The sequence below is a fragment of the Acanthisitta chloris genome, unplaced genomic scaffold (genome assembly GCF_000695815.1).
Source record: "Acanthisitta chloris isolate BGI_N310 unplaced genomic scaffold, ASM69581v1 scaffold44028, whole genome shotgun sequence".
In the NCBI taxonomy this organism is placed as follows: domain Eukaryota; kingdom Metazoa; phylum Chordata; class Aves; order Passeriformes; family Acanthisittidae; genus Acanthisitta; species Acanthisitta chloris.
The window spans coordinates 1,558-25,242 of NW_008689466.1; the positions used below are offsets into that span (position 1 = coordinate 1,558).

The following is a 23,685-nucleotide window of genomic DNA, read 5'->3' on the forward strand; positions in this document are numbered from 1 at the left end:
TAGATAACATTTAGGTGTGACCAAGACAGATCCCGCAGCTGAAGGAAGTTCTTTGGTCCCAAGTGTGTACAAGGGCAGCTGGGAGCTAACCCTGCCCATCCCCTGCCTTGGGAGTGTCACCAGGGACCTCTGTGTGCCAAGCCTGGGGATCCTGTGAGGGCTGCTGGGGCTCCTGCACATCTCACAGGGAAATATCAGCAACCTTTCCTTGAAAAGAGAAGCGTTTCCTTGAAGAGGAAGAGTTGCCCTCCTTGAACAGAGGGGAAAATCCCTCTCCACACCATCTGAGGACTCAGCCTTTTTAGAGGGCAAATACCTCCTCTGCCTCTCAAGGCAGAGCATCTTGTAATAACTAGCTTGGATGAATCAGCAGCCCATTATGAAGCAAGAGGGATTAACTGAGCAGCAGTGAGTGAGGAGGGGCAGTGGCTGTACACATCTGGAGGCAGGAGCCCTGGCTCACAGGCTGGCTGCAGCCACTGGCAGAGGACAGCAGACATGCCGTGACGGTCCGTGTCCGCAATGTCCTACACTGCCACCCAAATCGATACTTGCGGTCACCAGCAACTTGATACCAGCTTGTGCCCCAGATGTCAAAGGCTCTATCCTGTTACTAATCCACTGAGCCACCAGTCTCCTGATGCAGGCTGGATTTACACCAGTAACCTACAAGTGAAAGGCTCAGGGTCGTCTTCTCAATCCCTTGATCTCTCCCTGTCCCCTGGCAGCTGTGCCAAAGTGACTCAGTCTTGAATCAGTCTACCTACAGCCCTGATCAATCACAACTGATGTGGGGCAGTGTTTTGGGTATTAGCCATTTCCTGCAGGAAAAGAGGATCAGGATTTGGGATGTCCAAAAAAAGAGCAATGGAGACAATGTCGGTCAGAAGCAGAGCTCATGGCTAATGAGGCATCTAAGAAGTCAAAGTGAGCCAGCCCCACTGCCTGGGCCACCTCCCGAACAGCATGAGGCTAGCAGGCTCGGGTGCCCGGCGGGACCAGCTTTGCCCTGCCATGTGGAGCTCTTTGGAAGCCTCCCTGGTACTGAATTGGAGATGAGAGCAAAAAGATTATCTCTGGAATTAGATTATTCAGATTGGAGCTTTAATCTCTGTCCTGTCTGCACAAGAAAATAGTAAAACTCCCTGGGATTATTTGGGGTTTGTTAAGAAAGCAAAATCAGCCTGGTAGCAAAAGGCTCTGCTGGAAGGCAGAAAAAAAAAAAAAAGAATGCTTTTGGGACCTGCCCTGTCTGACCTGTTCTCTGTACCATGGTGAGATCTGGCAGAACAGAGCTACAGATGATTTGGCAGACTCAGCTTCCCTCGGAAGTAGCTGTGGCTCCACGACTGCCTCTGCAATGACACAAAGGTGCCCTGCAGCCATCCTTCCCCTAGCACTGCTATCTCCAGGTTTCTTGAGAAGACAAGCACAGCACTGCCACAGTACAAACACAGGGACCTGTGAAAATGGCCATAGTTTGCAGAGAACACCCCCAGCTGCTGTGCTGCTGCACTGTGGATCAGAGCAGCCTCTATAAAAGAGGTTACCATTTTAAATAAATTAAGACCATGTCCTGCCATCTGATGCTGTGCCCTACCCAGGGCAGGGTCTGGGAAGGAGCAGGCAGAGGCAGCCACCACACTCGTTGCCTCTGACTGTCTGTTGGGTCTGTGCATGCCTGGCTGTGGCACACAGCATTGCCCCGAGTTGTCACTGGTCCCCATGGGCAGGCACAGCCGCTCTGCAGCACACAGACAAGCAGCACAGCTGTCCTCCTGCTCTGCACACACAAGCAGCTTCTTCCTAAATGGGCTCCACTGTAAGTGTAGCACAGTTGTATATCAGCACTACCTTTGGCAGGTACAAGCCTGCACAGGTCTCTCCCTCCCCAGTATTACCCTAAGTACGTTTATAACTTACCAGGACTCTGGACTCTGTTCAATTTATCACCCTCATCTCCTAAGCACAATACAGCTGCTGTACCAGTAATGTGGAGATCTGTAAATATCCATTTTCCAATTTCTTGGCTCATACCCACATTTCTAAGATGGGACCAGCTCCATAGATACACACACATAGTTTGCATACACCCACTTGCATACAAACTCTTCTACTGCTGCACTCCCAGGTACATTTCCGCACTCCCTGCTGTCATGTGCACACACACAAACCCTTCCCAGTGCACACACCTGTGCAAACATGAGGATACCCCCCATACACGCACAAATGTAAGGAGAAACATAGTTTTTCCCATTGCTGGGATATCAGCCATCATTGCAGCTATGCTGGTTGGCACAGCAACAGGAAAGCGCAAGAGAAAATCCTCCTTTGGGACACAGATTTGTTGGACCCTGGGAAGTGAAAGATTCGAGATGCAGGAAGAAGGATATTGATCCTTAACCTCCTAATCTGAGTAAGGAGGTAACAGAAAAAAACCCAGCTCCCAGTCACACTGAGAAACACACAGGATGATGATGCCCCTGGAAGCCGAGCAGAAATTAGTGCTGGCAACTTCTGACTGCACCTATGCATAAAGGGGACAACTGGAGGTCTGGCAGGTAGGGGAAGGGAGAGGTACATTGCGTGCATCTTGGGGAAAGGGATGTAGGATAAGCATTTGATGTGTCTGGAAGCAGCTGGTAGGGCCTGCTTCCATGATCACTGCTGCAGACACGTGCTGCATTTCTGAGTGTGAGCAGGCTGGAGAGCAGGGCACTGCCATACAAGGAGGCTCCGGCCCAATCCCCAGCACCAATGGAGTTACAGCTCAGCTCCCGCAGCACAGCCCCACTGTACATGTGTTCACAGCTGTGTTTGAAATGGTCTGAAAATGGTGAAGTTGGCTATTGCTGCCTATCCCACTCCCACCTAGTTTCTCTCTGGGCTCTCTCTCCCATTGCTCCTTTGCCACGATACCACAGGGGCTCTCACCTGTCCCCATGCGAGCAGAGGGGATGCAGGGATGAGGACCCTCCACACTGCCCTCACCACAAGGCACCTCCAGGCCCCTTGACCATGGGGACAGTGGGAGGGAGGGCAGAGCTCTGCTGCAGGCCTAGTGCCTGGCACTGACTCCCCTTCCTGTGGCAAGGACTTGCCTCCAGACCCCGGTGCAGACACTGGGAGGTGCATCTGCCCAAGCCCTTCTCCCCCAGCCCAGCCACCACCTCTCACAGGGACATCCAGGCTCCACATCATTTCAACGTGCATATTTATCGCTTTCTCCCCGCAAGACATGTATTTGAATTTACTCTTGGTAAACATAACCACAGGAGATGCAAATAAGTGCTGGGGAAGCATAAATAACTCCAAACATATAGACACACACACAGAGAGACAGCAAACACAGACACGGTTCACCAAGGGAAACCAAGAAGTGCAGAGCACGCCCTGAGGCTGCCACCAATCCCAATGGCTTTGTTCTCATCCACCAAGCCAAGAGGATTTCTCCTGCTTTTGCTTTGCAGCAGCTGGTGGGAGAATAAAGCTGGGGAGGAGGAGTCTAAAGTTGCAAATATCCCATGAAAGCATCATGGCAAGTCCTGGCTCTGCAGTTTCCTGCAATCATCTTCAAGGAATGGTTCCAGTTGTAGGAAGTTGCAAGTCTTTCACAGTGTGAAAGGGTGGAGGGGCATGGGGACCACCATGAGGGAGGAGCAGCAGGTCATCTTGCAATGTCCTAATTGCAGCCAGCCGATAAACCTTCATGTAGGAACATCGGGGCTAGATGCTCCATCTAGGTCCTCTTCTGCCCTCTCTAAGGTGCTGATTCTTCTTTAGCTGAGAATAGTCTTCAACGGGACATCATGCGAACAAACTCTGCAACCAACAACACAAGACAGCCCTGAAGTAGAAGGCATCCACAGTCCCCAACACAGCTCTCATTCCCTGAAGACAGCAGGCAGCAAGGGTGGAACTGAGAGTCCGCACACTGCCAGCAGGTCTGTACACTCTGTGACTGACCCTGAGAGCTCACACAAAATGAGCTTTAATCCTTGCATTAGATATGGTGATAAGATCCCACTAGCAGGTCAGTTCATTGCCTTGGACTCCTTCCCAGCTATGTTCAGTCTTGTTTGCACAAGCAACTCTTTGTGAGACACTATGGCAAGCATTGTCTCCTTTCACTGTAATTTTGGGGAACTTGGGAACACAGTATGATTTCTTGGTAAGCTTGGCACTTCACAGAGACACCAGTGTGGGAAAGCACTGGAGTTTTGGTAGGTACTAGCATTTCTGTAAAGTTTACTTTGACGCATTTCTTGTTTTTAAAGATACAGCTTAACTGCAAGGATACCCTGGCTCTGTTTGACCACCTTGCAGCTTGTGAAGTCAATAACGATTGTTCAAATTGAGTGTAAATGCCATCAAACATAAATGTGTTTTCATTCTGCACTTGAATTGCTGAGGAACTAATGACTGCAAAGGGGAGGGCAGTGGAAATTACCCCCTTGACTTGTCCTTTTCCATTGATGGAGCTGTTCTTTGACAACTAAAGCAGTAACTCACAGAGAAAATGATACTGGTGTAGCATTTCATGTATTTCAGCTGTCTAACATAATTTAGCTGTGGGAAACAAGGAGAGCTACTGTCATGTAATCAGCCAGTACATTAGAACAACTGCAGCTACCAGATACTTTCTACAGAGACACTTCTAGTTTTTTAGCATTTTCAAAGCCCTCAGAGGCTTCAGTAATCTTGAGGACTGAGACGCCTAATCATGTAGGAGACCCAGAAATGCCTCTGAGCCAAAAAAATTATGTCAATTTTACTTGAATTCTATAGTTCCTGTGCTTCACCCTTACTGCAAAAGGACATCTGGATTTGCACCAGGGAAACAAGTAACCTGCCACATTCTCACACCTTCCAGCTCTTATATCTTCTTAGCTGTCTGATATCAACTGCTTCCTTGCCAGAAACCCTGAGCTCTATTAATATTGCTCCTGCTATGGCTAATGGCTAAGATAATAGTCTAACTCTCTTATTTTTCCAAGTCCTTCTGGCATGAAAAGTGTGAGAAGAAATGAATTATCTCTAGGATTTAACACGACACCTCTAGATCAGATATCTGCAGTCTTAGTGAGAACATCTGGCACATGACCATCTTCTGGCATAAAGGCACAGAGACAAATTCTCTCTAAACCCAGGTAACAAGGTGAGTCAGAGGAAATGGAAGGTGCAATGCATTCTCCAAAGCAATCCAGCCACCTCAAAGCTCTTTCAATAGATTTAACAAAAAGGAAAATGCCTCATAAAAAGAAGACTGGCACAGGATGTGTGCACCAGAATCTGCTTCTCTGTGACAAGGTGTATCTCTTACCATACTAGAATTATGGAGACCCAATTGAAACTGAGATGCTGCAAGAGATGATAGACAAATGAACAATTCAGTTGACTAGGAATAAAAAAAATTTTTGTCCATACTTCAGATACCTGGGCCCTGAGCATGCAAATCTTCCCTTCGGCTTCAGCTTCTGAGCTGAAACTCTGACTCACACCAGAGCAGATGGACAGCGAGCGCTGATCCCTTCTCACCTTCAAAATCGACACGTCCGTCTCCGTTCAGATCCACGTCTCGGATGATCTCTTCGATATCCCTGTGGCCCACCTGCTGCCCTAGAAGCTTCTTCATGGCTTCTCGCAGCTCACTGGTGCTGATCTCCCCATCACCATTGGTGTCAAACTGCAAGGATATGCAAAATACCAGCGAGGGAACTACAGTTAATGGGAACAGATCTTGCTCTGGCTTGGATTTTGTACTGTTCTGCTCCTGAATGCCCTATATTTTCTGCATTCATTCTGTGTCCCTCCTTCTTCTCCTTTGGGTGCCTTTTGGATCCAGTCTGTCTTTGCTCCTCAGAAACCCCTCGCTGCTGTGTCTGCACCAGCTTTCCTCTTCCATGCCTCAAGGGTTCCCTTATCTTAGTGATTTTCTCTGCTCCTCCCTTATTCCATGCCTGGCTTGGCTCTTTCTATGTCTTGCACTATGCTGCTCTTTCCTCCTCCTCTTCTCTTCCCCAGTGGGTCTTCTCTCTTTCCTGTCTCCTGTTGCTCACCTCTCTGGGGACACACGGTAGGGAGAACTCACCTCTCTGAAGGCATCGCGGAGCTCTTTTACACCAATCATGTCTGCAGTCTCTGCTAGCAGCTTTGGTCCCATCAGCTCAACAAAATCTTCAAAATCCACATGGCCACCCACTTGGGACAAGATGAAAGATCGTGTGTAAGAACTCCATACATTAACCAAGCCCAGCACTCACTCTGCAGTTCTGTGTGCCCTAGAGAGCATTCAGCTGTCCAGGAAGCAAAGCACAGAAGGTGTGGAACAGCAGAAGGAAAAGCAGAGGTAGCTTTACACTGTATTTTCTGGATTATGGGCTAGTCAGAATGAGCCCAAGCTATTCTATCCTAGGCAGCCATGGACTGTCACATCCTTACAGCATCATGTATTATGTATTAGAGGCTTGATCGTTCCAGTGCTTATAGCAACTCTGCTGCGCCTGTGCCAAAGGGCACAGCAAGGGCACAGCATGATGTTCCTGCATGGCCCAGGCAGTGCCCTGCAGCAGTGCTGGAGTCCTGCTCCATTACAGTAGCTAATGCATGTCCAACTGTTTATTCATTATATTAGTTCTGTTACTTGTTAGTGACCTATCTGAAAGCTGTCAGTAACATTCTCAAATTCCCAAGCACTTGTGAGCCAGGGTTATCAGCTGCTTTTGTGTGTGACTGGGTTGCATATATCACAGCTGTTTTCCTTCCCCTGACCAAGTTATTTGCCCTTTTAACATCATCTTGTGTCAGAAATAACATGCACTAAATATCCTTTTCCCGACCTGGCTGAGGGTGATACCCTGCACTGCCACAGATGAGAGGTGACAAAAAATGATGGCAAAAGACAAGGGGAACAAACACAGTTAGAGCGAGTCGGACGTGTTTGTCACATCTTTCCATGACTGCAGCAGATGCTCCCATCCGACGCCGCCAGCACAGCTTGCTCACAGCCCATCCCCAGGCACACAGCAGATCCACAAACAACCACTGCAGAGTGAACAGCCCATCCATCCATCACCCATCTGACCAAAGCATCTCCATCTTCCCAGGCTCCTTCTTTAGCCTGACACCATCTGACAACAGCTTCAATGTGACAACACATAGAACCTGTGCACCAATGTCTGACCCCCCACACCAAGGGCAGTTTTGTACCTGACAGATATAAGCATAAATGACAACTCTTCCACTCTCTGCTCTCATATACAGCACAGTCCACACAGTCCCCTTGATAAGCAAAACCAAAGGCAGTGACTTCCAGGGACCACAAACAAACAGGAGAGATGATAGGGAGTGAAAATGAGAACCAAAAGAAGAGGGGAGTAATCCAAAGGAAAAGAAGCAGCAGGAGACCGAGGCAGCCTGAAGCAATGATGCAGGGCACAGCACCAGCAGGCAGGTACAGCTAGGTGGGTATTACTCACGGTTCATGTTGATCTGCTGGGAGAGCTCTATTAGCTCCATCTCAGTGGGCATGTAGCCCATGGTCCGCATGCAGTTCCCCAGGTCCCTGCAGTTAATAAACCCATCCTTGTCTTTATCAAACTCCTTAAAGGCTTCTCTTAGTTCTGTGGGAATGGATCCAAAAAGAACAATATTGTCAGTGACAGCCTGACACACCTTTTCCAAGAAACCTCCCCAGAATCAGCAGCACTTTATGAGGCCAGACTCCCTAAGATACTCCGTATTTTTCCAGCAGATCTCCTTGCAAAGAGGCAATGACTGGAGCAATGTTAAGCTGCTCTGTCAGCAGCACTGCTGACCCATTTCTTACGGGAAAGCTTGCTTGGACTACAAGTGTCACAAACTGTACATTGCTAAACTGTGCTCCCTAAAGAAACCAAAACTAGTAAGTTTTTCCAACTTTTACCCCTGCACTATATTATATACCCCTCACTGTAGGGATTAGCAGGTAAAACGGCTTCCCTTGAACCGTGTTATTGTATCACGCTCTGCAACATTTTCTGTGGGAGCTGGGAGGGACAGCAGTTCCCTGACAGCCTCTATATCCCATTATTTACTTATCCTCCCACCCTGAAGAAGCTGGAATGGATGCAAATTCCTTCACAGTCAGCGCTCTCAGAGTTTTACATATTATTTCTTTTACTGGGGTTTCCAGGAATTATTCCAGTAAGCATCTCCCTTGATTTGCCTGAAATTATTTTACCCCATGGGGACAAAGCTGCAAGGGCCAGTCAGGTTTTTACTGGGTAAGGAGAAAGGGGACACAGAAGAAGGAACAAATTTTACCTTCAATTTCTTCCGGACGCAGTTCTCTATCCTGCAAAAAGAGAACATATTATGTTAAAGCTGTTTGCTTGCCACAAACATAGTTTCAAAATAGCACTTGTTGGTACAAACAGTTCTGGGACAAGCCAGAAAGTGAGAGAAGAAACAAGAAGGTGATGACATGTTTAATACCATCTACCTAGGAAGGCTTCCCAGCATTCCTCCCCAATGGGAGGGTATTAACCTGCACACTTTTCTGTGGAAGTCCTTCTCCCTAGGACAGGGGGATGACAGCTGCTCCCTCGAAACAGAAGAGACCTGGGCCAACACAGCAATATGTGTAGCCTCCTTATCTGATGGTACTATTGGCACCTTCATGAAGCTCCTACGCCATCCCCCAGAATCAAGTTTTGGAGCAGAGACTGTCCCTGCAGCAGTTCGGATCTCCTCTAGAGCTCTGATTGTATTTCTACTGCGGCTCCTGCTGACACAACCAGATCAAAACAGCTGGAAGCAGTCCCTGTAACCAGCAGGTCTATACCATCATCTGCTCAGATCACTGCTTGATCTCTGTCCTTCTGGCAGGACAGCAATATCCACGAGCTGTTACAGCCTATGTCCCAGTGCCATCTCCTACAGTCAGTCCCCACAAAAAGGTAGGAACTTCCCCCTTCCCCCCAGACTCAACTCCATATACAAGCTTTTTTGAAACCGGGCATGAAGGCAGACACACAACATATACATCATCAAGGTCTTCTACAAACAAAACAGGACAAGGATTCACCATGTTCAGGAAACACTGCAACTTCAAACATCCAATTTGAATTTCCTGGAAGAAGGGGGAGGATATAAAAGAGTATAGGAAAATTCCAACACTGCACCAGGAAGAAGAGATGAGCATGGAAATGCACTGCTTTCTGGTTTAAATGCCCTTCCTAATTCCTCTCATGGCTCCCAGGCAAATCCAAAACATCTGAGAATTTGGAAACACAGAAACGCAATCTCTTTAGTCGTCTCACTCTCGGCTTTTCCCCTCAACCATGAGGAGTTTCTCCTTGCCTTCCAGGTGTCCTCCAGCTTCACCAGACGTCCCTGGAGACAGTGCCTTTGATGAGTTTGAGAAGGATGATCCTTTGCTATTTAACCACAAGCTCCTCTGGAAACTCTAATGGCAACTGCTCACAGTGCATAGCAAACTAGGACACACACTGGTTTACGTCTGTGCAGAAGTGGGCCGTGCCAGAGAAATGACCAGCTTGCCACTCGTAACCTTCCCAGAGGCAACTCTGTGCTGGATGGAACTGTTGGAGCATGCTGGCTCTGCTGTTTCATCCTTCACAGACCTGGTATTTTCAAACATGTCATCCCATTTGTTCTGCTTTCATCAGCACCAAGTAATAAAACAATTCAAACTCCTTGGACCGGAGGCAGGAGGCGTAATTGCCATCCTGCCTTAGATAAAATAGCAGATGAAAACCACCTGTGATCAGTTCCAACACCTTGTGCACCTTGTTCCAGAGATCACAATCATTAACCCCTGGAGAGAGCGACGTGTCCCGCCGGTTGGCTGGGCACATGGCAGGTGCAGGGTATGATCACCACCACCCTGGTGCAAAGGGTGCTGTGACTCACCCACCGCAACTGCTGTCTGTGAGAGTGGCTGGGGTAGGACCCAGGCCTTCCTCCAGCACAGCTGTCACAAGACCATCCTCCTCCTCACTCACTGAAGACCATGTTGCAACCAACATGACTGACACATGTCAGAAGTGGGAGCCTCAGCACCGGCTCTAATTTTGCACACCAAGGCATTTGCGTTTGCAGGGCTCTGAGTATATCTTTGCACATGCAGATTCTGCCATCAGAGAGCCACAGACTGCGAATGAAGAAGGAGGGGGAGGGTTTACGTCCCTCCAAAAATCTGACTCAAGCGATAACTAACGTCATGCAGAGTTTTCTGTTTTAAATTTGAAAGAAGATCCCCTAAAATGATAAAGGAGTAAAATTGCTCGGGATGAAATGGGCTGAGTCACTCTAAAGCTTTTGGAAAGCATATGGAAAGAGGAATAAAATTGTTCCCAGAGTTTAGATCCTAGATATGAGCAGAGGTGACCCCCAGAGAGTCCATTATACATAAAGGTCTTACCCTCATTTATTTCCCTTCTATGCACAATAAATCCTGTTCATCTAGAGAGTCAATAAAAGTAAAGCTGTTTATCAGATGCCATTATTCTACATCAGGGTAGTTAGAGACATCACTAATCCAATTTTGGAGACTTCTTAGGGTACAGTGAGTTTCCATGGCCTAAGCAGGATGGACACCTGTTCAGCTGTGAGCCTTCCACTAAGGAGCTGGACCTATCTCCTGTGACAGGCAGCTCTGTACAGACTAGCAAGTGTGCTTGTATGAGAATATGCTTCATGTTTTAGTGAACTGGCACAGGGACTATGTGATCACTGAAGGTTAGGAAGATCAAAAGCGCTTTGATCAATAACAACACATGATGACTCTTTTTTGGGTTGTCAGTTGAAGAAGAGGTTTCAGAAATAAAGATCTAAGTGTCTCCTACAGCTGTAGATGACCATATCAACACACAAGAAACACTGAGGTTTCTTACAGAGGCAAGAAAGCTCTGGTTCTCAGGTAACTGGGGTGAGCTTTGTTTCACCACAAGAACATGAAAGGTACTGGGTGAATATCTGACAATGCACATATTCCCCCATACATATCCATAAAGGGTGTGTTAATCATATGTTTCTGTATGTCTTTAAATTCATCTTACTGTAGGAGTAAAACATTGGGGTGCAAAAATATGTTTTAGTTCTTGTAAAGACACAATACTGGGGCTCATATTTATGTACCTTTAACATGTCCAGGTGTATACATTTGAATTTACATGCAAGCACATACTTTCATTGTCTGTAGATAAATGCACACATTAGATGCATATGAACACACAGTTACTATAGGTGTGACTGAATGGATAGATGTGGTTTTGCTATTTATCTCTGTGTGTGGGAGGGTAATAGCATTTGGTAGCCTGGCACTATTTGCAAATATGAGGACAGCCTGATGTTCCTCAGTTTAATTGGCTGGGATTGCTGCAGTGTCAGGCTGGGTATGGCAGTGTACAAGAGATTGCATTTGGGTGTCTGTGAGGAGGCAGATGCTGCTTATTTCTGCTGGTACTGGTGTGCTTGCTGTGAACCGATAGGAACAGTATCAAGTATGGACAGCTTGTTCCCAATACGGATGTCCTGATTTGCATTTAAGTGGCTATTTAGGCCTTAAATGCTAATCTGAGCCTCTGGGAATGAGAGGTGGATGTCTTGCTGGAACAAAAGCTCTGAGCACTGGACTCTGCCTGAGTCCATATGGTTATGTAAGTCCTGAAGTCCTAAGTCCTTCTCCTGAATTCATATGATTATGGCTACTCGAGTGTAGGCTTGGATCTATCTTCCACAGCTGCATGTTTAGAATCCTCCTTTCTTGGTGTTTAGGCACGGGGGGGATCTGCACATCCTTCAGGTTAGACATTTGCCTGTGATTGTATTTGCACTTGGAGCTGGAGCCGGGGTGCTCGAGACCCAGGGCTGGGGGTTACAGAGCTCCACGGGGACGGAGCACGAGGGCAGCTCCACATCCCCGACTCGCGTCCACATGGCTTTGTGCATGTCTCACCCAGCTGGGTGTAACTTACGTACAGGCTGCCTGTTTTCTGCGAAGCCCTTCCTCAGGAAGATGCATGCTGGCCCCAGCAGGTTGTGCATGACGGCGCAGTTCTGGGCCAGCACCATGAGCGGACCCTGGTACTCGCACGCCGACGACCCCTCTTCGCTCGTCTGGACAGCCTTATAGCTCGTCTTCTCGTCATGGCGGATCTTCCCAGCCAACCAGCAGCAAGCAAACAACACAACAGAGGATGTTACCTCCCCATCTCGTTCCTCTGAAGTTTTACTGAACCGCCTCGCAGAGACATTATTGCTAAATTCCTTCATCTGGTCCACACTGGGTCCCCCCCACTGGCCTATTAGGATTTGTACAGAAGCAGTAAGTCCAGGAGTTCACTTTCAAAAGCTGACAGAAGTACAGCCAACCAGGAGAATTTCGCTTTGAAATGACATCAAACTCTCAGCACTGCTCACATCTAGCCAAACACAGCCCAAAGCACCACGCTCCCACAATCAGCCCGAGTTAACAGTCCCTTGAACGGGCTGCAGAGGACGAGCGCGCCCCAACCTAACAGTGCGTGTGCCACCCCGTGCCCAGGGCAAAGCTGCTGGCAGAGCCTGTTGGCCAGGGCAGCCCCAGGAGACCAGGCAGAGCCTGCACAGAGCCACTGTGCAAGGCTCCATGTTACATTTCAGCAACACAGCATCACACACATCATATTATTAGTCCATTTACAGCATCAGGTGGCTCTGCCAACTGCAGGCTCACACTCCATGTGCTGCTGCTAATGAGTTACATCCTCAGGGGCTCAGGCAGTTACTGCCCTGGCCTCTTCTGATCACTGACAGTCCCAAAGTGGAGATCAGGCACGGGTACAACATTTTTGTCTGTTTGCATTTGCACGTTTTTCTAAGTGCACACGTCCTGCTAAGCTGAGGCTCCAGAACAGAATCCAGCACTGGATTTTATAAGGAGGCACTGCTTTCCTTTTATAGAAATGCATTTCCCTGGCTCTGCAAAAAAACTCTTATCCTGATATTCCCATGCAGCTATAAAAAGCCAACACAACCCACAGGACCCTTGGTTTTATAGAATAAACATTAATCATACATCAGATTCCTCTTCAGGAATGATTCTACTTTTACAGCCAGTGTTCCCAGGGGTGATCAAAGAAGCTCTGTCAATTGTCATTGTCTCTATTAACCCTTTCTTTAAAGCCTGAGGTGTTTTTTCAGGCTAAAAGACCAGATACACACACACACACACACCATTCACACTTGCCTGAGACTATTGTATCTGCTTGCTGTGTCTGCCATGTGCTATTACACTGCACGCATGGTTTGTAGTTCGCCTTTTCGTTCACAGTCTTATACCAATCTGCTCATGTATAATGCCATGTGAATACCAAGCACCAAAACAGAAACAATTCAAAAAGCAAGCCATGGAGAAAGAAAATGATGAAGCAGAAAAGCGTTTTCATTGCAGTCATGGATGAGGAAGGAATCTGTCTCTGATTAAATCTGACACACAGGACACTTGTCCTTAAAAAACTGAAAGATGAGCATCCATCCACAAATGGCATGTTACTAGCTCAGCTAAATGTCAAGACATCTGTGTTGAGCTGCACAGCTTTGTGGTATCAGTGTAATGTATTTTCAAAATTATTGGCTTTATTTCCTGGCATGTTTTTCAGTTTAATACACCAAATAATACAAATCACTTATATAGTCCACATTGATTCTGTGTTTAATTCCAGTGAAGCCACGCAGAGATGGAAAGCCCCACAGCCCCAAATCCTTGTTTGCTGACCGTTGTAGTCAATAGTTTATTACCAAGCCACAGAGCAGCACCTCATAATAGTCATCCCATTATTTTTCTGTCTCGATAGAGATTGTCAGTTTGACAAAACAGTTGCCAAGAGCCACTGACAATCATGATTAGACAACCTGCTGCAGTGCCAGGACACCGAGGTACATGGCTCAGCAAGACCCCAACAGGAGCTCCCTGCCCTGCTCTGCCACTGCTTGCAGGATTTCAATGTTCCCTCTTCCAGCAGTCTCACAAGTTCTCCTGCAAGTATCTCCACAAGTTCCCCCCACCATATTCCTCCCATATCGCAGCAGAGTGGGGAAGGGGGCTGTGATATGGGTATGGAGCAAAGCAACGTCAGCCACCCATTACAGGGGAAACAACAGTGTGCACAACAAGGAAAATGCAAGGATAAGACTGGGGAGATCAGGCTCTCCCTGTCCCTTCCCCAAGTGAAGGACCACCACCCTTCCTGGCCAAATCCAGCCCTTGGCTGTGACAGACCATCAGACTGTGGAGCGGGAAAGAGACCAGGCTGATTTAGAGATGACCAAATTGAAGGGTGGCAAAGCAAGGGACCTGGATACCAAAGCCTTTGATTCCTGCACAGCAGAAGCACAACAGGATTCACTTCATTTTCCTGTCTGTGTGTCAGAGGGACTTCACAAAGCAGCAAGAGAAGAGGGGCCTCCATCCCCACAGCAGAGTCTCTCTGAGGTTAAAGCAGCCAGGATGGCTGCTGGCATCACTGTGGGGACAGTGGGAAACTGAGGCTGCCAACAACAGACATGGAGTCATGATCATTGCCACCTGAACAAGCAAGGTTCCCTGGTGTCAGCCAGCCCCAGACCAAGCCAGCTGGTGCCTGGGAGAGAATCCCAAATTTTGGGTTGAAATCATGTATTCAAGAGTTCAGTCTGTCACCTAAGAGCAGCTTTCACATACGATGTCTACAGTCCCTCCTCTTCAACATTTCAGCAAAATTAGTTTGCCCAAGGTAAAATCTGAACAAAAAGACCAGGATCATAAAACAGCCAAGTGAAGTTGTGCAATGTTAAGACTGATCTGCAAAGTCTCCACTATAATAATGTATGTCATGATCAAAAGAATGGCAGAGCCCCAGGACCTGTCAGAATGAGTGCCCGAGGCCTTAATTCATGGCTCACTGGAGTGATGTCTGAGAAATTCTCTAATTCAGCTTTTCAACTTTCTCTCTTCAGTCCTGACATCCCAGGTCTTGCAACTAGGCACAAAGTGCATTATTCGATCAAGCTTTTAGGAAAGAAAGCATAAATTACCTAAAAGACTGATGACACAGAGATTATAAGTTCTTGAATCCATTTTGATTCAAGCAGCCTGGCCATACATCAGACTTTAATTGCAATCGCCTTGATCATGTTGTGCACAGCTGCAGCCAACTCCTTTTATTCCAAGTTGGAGGCAACCTACAAGCAACCAAGTTGGTTTGTCATGTGTGCAACATTTGGGTGAACCTCAACTATTTCTGCCTCTTCCTGAAGGTCACCCTGACCTAAGGACTCAGCACTGCCTAACTTCTTGGTGACGAATTCCCTCCTCATGTATCCCAGCTCCCCCACAGCAGCACTGTGCCACTACTGGCTGTGTTTACAGGAGCTGAGATAACAAGCAAATTGTTTCTACACAGAAGAGGCAAATGTCCAGCCAGAAGAAACTCCCTACCAGGGAGGTCCTCTCCCCAACAGCTCCCTCCCAGAGGAGCTTTCCCAGGTGGCAAGGTCTCCTGGGTGGACCATCTTGATGGCAGTGGCATTTCACTGTCTTCAAGGTCTCCACAGAGGCAGCTCCTCATTCCAATACTTTGGATGCACAGCATAACTTTTCCGTTGACAAGGAGTGAACTGCACAGATTTTTGCTGAGCTGTTAGATTTGCAGCAATGTCAAGTGAGAACCCTGTGGCTGACAGGTACACAGTGCTGTAAGATCTTCCTCAGTCAAACAAGAAATGTTTCTGGGGCACGTCATTCCCGTTTCAATCCAGTCCCTAACAGCAGAATCATTCCTGAATCTAATTCATCCTGGGATCACTGCAAAACCTCAGCACAGAGCAGACTGTGGGTTGAAGCCTAATAGATACATGTGGCACTCGCAGATGAAGTCCAGCTGGGTCCAAGCATGTAGACACATGGGCAATGCTGATGTGCAACATGATGCACGGTCACTTAGCCAGGGCCCAGTGTATCCACTCACAACAAGATGCATGGACAAACAGAGCACAGAGCAAACCATGCTGCTGTACCCAAACACATACCAACTAAACTGGGTGTGTGCATGCACAAGGATGGACAGACATAAAAACACACACATGACTCCACAGAGACTTCTGTGAGGACATCCACTAGCAGGTGAACAAACACACACAGCACCATACAAGCAGGAGTGTGTGTGTGGGATACACACAGATTCCCCCCTCATGCACTCACAACAAACACTGCACACCTCCTCATGCACCTCAGATGTGTATGTAGAGACACAAATTGCTAAGGACACACATGTACTTCAGATGAGCTTGTAGGTGTGTAGACTCTTACACACCAAGAAGAACACATACAGACACATGCCCCTTCACACATACATGGATAAATGTCCCTACATCCATGACACGTGATCGGACTCATGCAGGTACCTCTCAGCTGAAGCACATGCACACACACAAACTCACACATACACATAGACATTTGGAAGCCCATACAGAAGTGTGCCAGCACACTGTGCATTGACAAGCACATGCTTGCACATACCCAGAGGACAGCTATACACACACACCCAGCAGGACACAAGCCTACACACACATTTATTTACTGTGGCTCTCAGCATCCTGGGCTCTAACGGCTGCACCTGAATGAGCAGCTCTTACAGAAAGTCTGGTGAGGAAAGCTGAACCCTTTGTACACATCTCTGTGTTTCTCCCACCTCCCATTCCCATCTGCCCACGACGTCACCCATCCCAAGAAACAGGGCTGGAAATGCACAGTGCGCTTTGATTCAGGGAACATACCTTTTTAGAGAGGTTTCTCAGTGGAGACTTCACACAGTTGCCCATAATATGTTGAGTCTGCCTTTCCGGTGGACTTGGTTATAAAGGAACTGAAGCAATTGATCCCATTAAAGGTATTCCTTGGGAGCAAAGCAAGAAAGGCAGTACCAGGCAAATCCAAACAGCTACTGGCTGCTGGGGCTTTCCCTCTTCAGGGAGCTTTTTCTCTCTCTGCCTCTCTCTCTCCGTATTTTACTTTATGTTCACTTTCTTGAAGAGATGAAGCAGGAAGGAGAGGGAGGGGAGAGAAACAGACAGAAAGAGAGGGAGAGGGAGAGAGAGAGAGTGAGTGAGAAGGGGAGAGAGAGGGAGGCGGATGTATAATCTACATCAGATTAATGTTCAAATCCCTCCCACCCCCCTCAATCTACAGGCAAGATTGTTTCACTCATAGGAGAGAGCTGTTTCAGGGAGAATTAAAACAGAGAGGCACTGCAAGAAGTGATTTCAGTGATGAGTTCATTGAATCCAGCTAGTTTGGGTCCACACAGCCTCTGAACATTGCATCCCTACCCACCCCCCTTCTAACTCCTCTCAGCTTTTCAATCAGCAGAGCACTAGGCTGGCCAGAAGGCAATCCACTTAGGGGCTTGGAGCAGAGTCCAGAGCTTGTTTTGGAGCAGAAATGGACCATTATCTGGATGGGACCTGTTTCAGCTTATAAATGCCAGCAGACCTAGAAGTGCCTGATTTTTTTCCTGCTGCTGTGGAAACAAGCCTGGAGACAGCAGTCCAGGGACCCTACAATACTCTCAGCCCCAGGATAGTAATTTTTAACCACAAGGGAGAGACCTTGAGCCAGTCTCGTGGTAAAGTTTTTCCAGCTTTCTGCAAGTAAAAATCGATTGGCAGTTTACCTGCACAAGTCTGCCAAAGATGGGCTGGCACCTGAATCCTAAATTTGAACAGCCCCAGGATAGATAATGTGAAGCAAAGAATCTGGACGTCAGATCCATCCATTTCATTTCAAAGCACGCAAGTCCTGGAGTTAGTAAGAGGTCCCTGAACCTAGAACCAGCTCTAAGCTCTGGACTTTAGGCCTCTTAGGGTAATAGAATAATCTCTGAAAGAAAAGGGATGAGTCCCCAATATATTTTCCTCTGATCTCAGGCTGAGCATAAGAGCATTCAGCCTGAAAAGAGATTTAAATTGTATGAAAATTGCAATAAGAACTGTTGGCACTCAGGCAAAAAGATCTGAATAGGATAGTGAATGCACCCTTAGCTATGAAACCGCCACAGCTACAGCTCCACAGTGATAAGAAGCCATGGAACGAAGAGCTACCTCCTTCGAGAACTGTGAAGACCAAGATGACACTGGTCTCACACTGTTATGCAGCAGGCTGGTTGGACACTCAGGTGTTCAGCTGAAAGATTTCATGACTTTCTTTGCAAGTGTGGTTCCAAACAAAAGCTTCTACAAAGACCTAAGCCATGGGCACCACATGCTTTCCATGCAGGAGACAAGGACTTCTGGCAGTTCTAGGACTGTAGGACAGAGAAGGATGAACTGTCAATGTCACAGCAAAGCAGTGCTGTGGCAAATTAAATATGATAAGGTGAATCAACAGTTGCTTTAGAGCTTAGAGGCTTCTTCCACCTGAGGAGATGTATTTAGGAGTCCAGCTATGACAAAAGAAACAGCTTCTCCAGTTTCAGTCACAGACAATACTGCATGGCCATAGGGGATGGTGTTTCTTGCTCTTCCTTGTGCTAACCACTTCTCAAGAGGGAAGGCAGTGGAACAGCCTCCTCTCAGATCCCCTCAATGCCTTCTTCACTGCACAGCCTGGGAAAGAGCTGCACAAAGGTCCACAGGCTCTCTGAAACAAGAACCTGCAATAGCAGATGCTGGAAGTCACCCCTTGTACCCAGGGGTACAAGGCAAACTGAGAGAAGGACAGAGGGGACAGAGAAACTCTGATCTGGAAGACCTCCATAGGAGAGCCCACCCACAGTGGTCTGGGAAGCGACACTGTTTCTGAGCTGGGTCTGTCTCCTGCTGTCATGGGAGACACTGGGGAAATAGACAGTTGCTCCTTGGGGGCTGTGCCAGCCCTGGGCCTCGCAGCAGGAGACTTTGCAGGAGGATGCTGAAACTCCCAGCTTCTCTAAAGTTGCCATCTTTAGCTCTATTCCTCTTTCCACTCTTAAAGCAACTAACAGGAGGCTGATCTGCCCTCCAACAAAGCGCCAGTCATTAATAATGTCCTCTGTCAGCCGGAGCCATTCCCCAGGCTCCTTGTTTATTGACGAAGTGCTTGTCTCCCTTGAGCAGAAGCTGCCACACAGCGAGTGAGGTGCCTGGGTCCTGAGACAAATGACTTCAATTCCAGAGCAGAGAGGAGAGAGAATTGCCTCCCTGCTGCTAATGAATCTCCCCCTGACAGGCAGCATGGAGGCCAGGAACACCCTGCAATTGAGCGGTGCCCATCTCCCATGTTCTCCCAGAGAGAGGGAGCAGGGCAAGCGAGTCAGACACCTCCTGTCAGAAGAATCCATCAGAGTCCCGAGACTGCCACGGGACAGCTTTGGGAGACAGCTGTTGAGTGTCTTAGAGAGTTCTAAAAGTCTCTCAACAAAAGTTGAGATGGTCACTCTAAATAGTTTGTACCAGAGTATTCAGAGCCAGCCACCATGGCACGCCACTGGGTTTGCCTGCTCTCCAGCTTTTCTTCCCTGCAGCTACAGGAAGCTGTAGAAACATGCAGGGCAGAGTGAGACAGCTGAGACCTGCTGCTAGGCTTGGCAGGGAGTTCACAATCCAGGAACAGAAGCCCACTTGCACCAGGTTTGCAGCACAGTCACAGTCCTTCGACTCTGCAAGAACTCTAGTGGAGCTGCAAGGGGCCCAAGAGTAGGATCATAAACAGTTTTCTTATCTCCTTATTTACCCTGAATCCCTTAAGAGCAATTGGGCCAGACACCACAATCCAGCAGACAGACGCTGCAGAGCTCTGAGGAGGAAAACCACTCTCTACGGTGGGATCTTGTTCCCATCACCACCATGGGCAGCTTAGAGATAGGCAGGAAAGTGGAGTTGGCAGAAAGGTCATTAGAAGATTAGGTTAGAAGGAACATATTTTCTCCCTTCCTCCAACTGCCACTGCTGTAAGAGAACAGGATGCTGAGAATAAGTGTGTCAAAAACATTTGTGTGTAGGTGCTGATCTGTGGGTATGCCTATATCTGGGGTAGTCAGTATGCGTGTGGGAGGGCTGCACATGCATGTATACTGGTTTTCCCACACTGTTCTTTGTGGCAATCACACTGTTCTTTTAAGGTCTGGGGCTCTGTCGTAAACTTTCTAAAAATTGGTAGGAACTTAATGAAATGCAAGTCTTGCTGCTGTTTGTGCATCTCTTCCTCTTCCCTGAGGTCCAAGGTGGAGAGCAGAGACCTCAGGGGATGTGGCTTGGCACAGAGCAAGTTCTCAGCTCACGGGAAAGAAGCATTTGGCACACTGACTGACCTGAGCACAGAGAAGGGAGAAGGCTGGGTGACTTGGCGCTGAACAAGGAATGATTTAGGTGGTTTAATATGTCTGGATTCTTTAAAAAGCAGCAGTGCTGTGCTTTGGGCTGGCACCTTTGGCAGAAATGCTCATTTCATACGAAAATTTTGGATGCCATCTTAGCTAATCACTGGACAGCTGCTGGAAACTTTATCCAGTGGCAGCAAATATCCAATAGACACAACAGAAAGAACAAAAATCAATCCAAAACTTGGGATTGCTTATCAAACTGTAGCTTTGCTTGGCAAAAGCTTCCAGTGGAAGCATGGATTTGCATAGGGAGACTGTCCAGATGCCAGGCCTGTTTCAATGGACAACCCTTCACTTGCTGTAGCATTACATCAGATGGTTGTTCTCAGCACAACACAAACACTGCAACAGAGCGATGTCAGTAGCTAGTGAGGAGTGTACAGCAAAGTAGGGAAAACTCATTCCTAGCATCTTTCCACTGAAGTCCATAGTTCTACTAAGAGCCCACTGCATGCTTCAAACTTCTAGTATTTTAAAATACACCACCTTATTTAATTTATCCAAACAGGGCAGGAATTTTTGCTCTATTTTCTCCAATCCCAGAGTGAAGAGTGCATATATTGATTAGTAGCTTTCAAATCTGCCCCCAATCACCCTTTGGCTGGTGGCTGTAGATCTGTATTTTACAAGAAACAACCCAGTCATGTTTACTGGATGACCTCAGATGAGACTAAGCATTTGGAATAGAAAACATCCTCTCATTGCCAGTGCTGTCGAGGACCTAATTTTGAAGTTCCCAACCACTGGAACATGCACTGGCATTCCAAACTCCTGAGACTGACTTCCCTTTCTTCTTCTGCATCAGCTCCCAAGTGCTTTTGCTGCACACCAAGTTGTGTCTTCTAACCTCGAATGAACCTTGGATGGTTCCATATTCCAGTCAGACAGGTCCATCTCAAGGGGAGGCACCAGCAGGTATTGGTGGATGCAGTCCAGATTCTCATCTAGGGGGAGGAATATTTCTGCAGAGAGTTTGGGAACTTTCTTTGCTGTCAGCTGTTCCAAGAAAAAAGTGTTGCTGACTCATGCTGTGCATAATATTCTCCTCCATTAGAGCAATTGGATCATATTCAATCACAAACAACACAAAGGTTATTAAAAAGACCAAGGATATTTTCCATTCCTCTCAAGGTAACAAAGCCTGGACTGTCTGTCAACTTCTGTTTAGAATAGCTCTGTCTGGAAATAGCTGGTTTCATCCTGCATTAGATGAAAAGACATGGGAATGTGCCATCTCCTGACACCTTCCATGCAGATCTGGTCCACGTAGTTTGCATTAGCCCAACTTCCAAGTCCCTGCAACGTGCTGTGGATATTTTCTGCTGGTGATCCTGAAGATCATCAGTGGGCTACCAAAAGGCAAGTACAAGCTAGGCAGCTCAGAAGCTGGTGTGAGAATTTGTCATGTATATACAGTACAGAGGTTATTTAAAACAAACCTTGTGTGGTCCCTTCTCTTTGCTCAGGAATATGAGAGTTGTGTGTCACTCTCTGTCCATCTGAGACTGCTGCAAAAGCAGCTAATTCTGTCTGACTCCCTCATCTCTTTCAAAGTAAGGACAGGGGGTCAGTGTTTGGCAAGCACACTGAGGTGCTACGGAAAGCATGGGAACCAATACCAGCCAAATACTCCAAACCAGCCCTGCAGCATTACACGACCCTAAAACAGAGACCTGCCTCACTTCTATTTTGTGTAAGGATCTGACAGCAGCTTTTGACAGACCAAACTGCTTGTGGAGTATCCTAGGATGAGGTCTGTGGCTATATTTCAACACAGCTGGTCCCAAACTACCAAACCCCTTGTGCACTGTTTCAGTGGAATGCAGAGGGGTTGCTGGTAGTTTTGTACTTCCTGCCTTCAACTGTTATGACATGATGCTTCACAATGTTACACGGTTGCCTGTTTCCTTCCCAGAGCAGAGAATGTATTTCGTCTGTGTGGGATGAAGCAACGCTGTGTATTCTTTCCAAAGATGGTTGCAAGATGCAAAGTACTCTAGGGGAGGAATGGGTGGAAGAAATATTAGAATATTGCTAATGACTTCATTCATGGATAGGACGGAGTTCATGGCCTTATGCTGGTGCAGAAAGCTACTAAAAGCTAAATACGACTGTGTAACTTAGGACAGCTCTTTGTCTTTATTTTTAAGCAGAGAATTTGATGGAAATTGGAGGATTACTCAAGTTCATGGGCACTGCTGTTGGTCTCTAAAGTCACACGAATGTCAGAGGATTATTGAAAGGGAGCCCAAAGTTAGCTAGGCGTCTTTTACTAGGCACACCATATAGCTGCTTGTTATTGGAAATCAATACCACTCATGGACTCATCAGGGAAAAACAGTTACTGAAACTGGAATGCCACAAAGAAGCACAGCTAATTCAGCTGACAAACCTGCAGCCCAGCCACTACATCTAAAGCTGAACTTCCCTGACACTATATTGAAACCCAATATTGCATGAAATGAAAATCAAGGTGGTAAGGGTTGATGAAATGGACAGCGGACTTATTTCAATGATGATTAATTTATCATTGGAAGCTTCTTTTCTCCAAAAATAAGTTGAACCTAACCAGAAGGTTTGTGTATTTCAGTGCCTTAGATCATGGTGCTGTATATTTCATGAACAGAATATTTAATGAATGTTCTTTTAGCTTGGTTTTATTTTGATGTCTTTCTATAGCCTTTTAAAACAGATTTGTTTAAAAAGTAAATCACTGACAAAGATTAATGTTTGCTGGCAGACCCACTGCAGGCAGGAGGCTTATCCATTGCCCCTCGGTGATTCTGCACGTCTGGCTCACATCCCTCAAGCTCTTTACAAGCAATAAATGTAATAAATTTTTCTCCAAGCTGAGCACGGGGAAGCTGAGTGGATGTGCTCGAGTGGAACAATGTTTCTCTGTGTCTGAGTTGGTTACATATAGAAAACATGAGACGTACCTGGGAAGGCATGGCAGGAGCCAGCAGGCAGGGTGTGCGTACGGCAGTCGATGTTTTAAGCACGGAATGCATAAGCGTGTACAGAGGTGATTGTATAGCCACACAGAAGATTTAGCAGAGGCTGCAAGAGTAGACTGTGTGTACATAGACAAGACATGTATACGAAGGCTTTTTAGGTCAGGCTACATGCATGGACATAGGCTGCAGCAACTCATGCAGGGATGGAATCACCGAGGCAGTACGAGCCCTGCGCAGGTACCCGGACCCGTGTGAACACGCACCGGGAACCGGTCTCACCTACAGCACGGCACCCGCGGGGCTCTCCCCGGCTCTGACACACTCGCGGCGCCGGGCTTGCCCCGGGT

The 23,685-nt window shown here is 47.3% G+C and overlaps 1 protein-coding gene across 3 annotated transcripts; it reads right to left on the bottom strand.

Annotated features, from left to right (window-relative positions):
• Positions 1-3,231: 3,231 nt before the first annotated feature.
• CABP1 (calcium binding protein 1) lies at positions 3,232-23,452 on the bottom strand. Of its 3 annotated transcripts, XM_009081394.1 has the most exons (8): positions 23,321-23,452; positions 16,801-17,049; positions 11,986-12,162; positions 8,305-8,335; positions 7,479-7,622; positions 6,092-6,201; positions 5,539-5,686; positions 3,232-3,822 (listed from the first exon to the last, which is right to left on the bottom strand). In XM_009081394.1, the coding sequence occupies exons 2-8, from the start codon at positions 16,843-16,845 to the stop codon at positions 3,797-3,799; spliced, it is 681 nt and encodes a 226-aa protein (XP_009079642.1). In that variant the 5' UTR covers positions 16,846-17,049; positions 23,321-23,452; the 3' UTR covers positions 3,232-3,796. The 3 variants fall into 3 exon arrangements, with proteins under 3 accessions (XP_009079642.1, XP_009079644.1, XP_009079643.1); XM_009081396.1 differs by lacking the exons at positions 11,986-12,162; positions 23,321-23,452 and having other exon boundaries at positions 16,801-17,085; XM_009081395.1 differs by lacking the exons at positions 11,986-12,162; positions 16,801-17,049; positions 23,321-23,452 and adding an exon at positions 9,068-9,401.
• Positions 23,453-23,685: the final 233 nt, after the last annotated feature.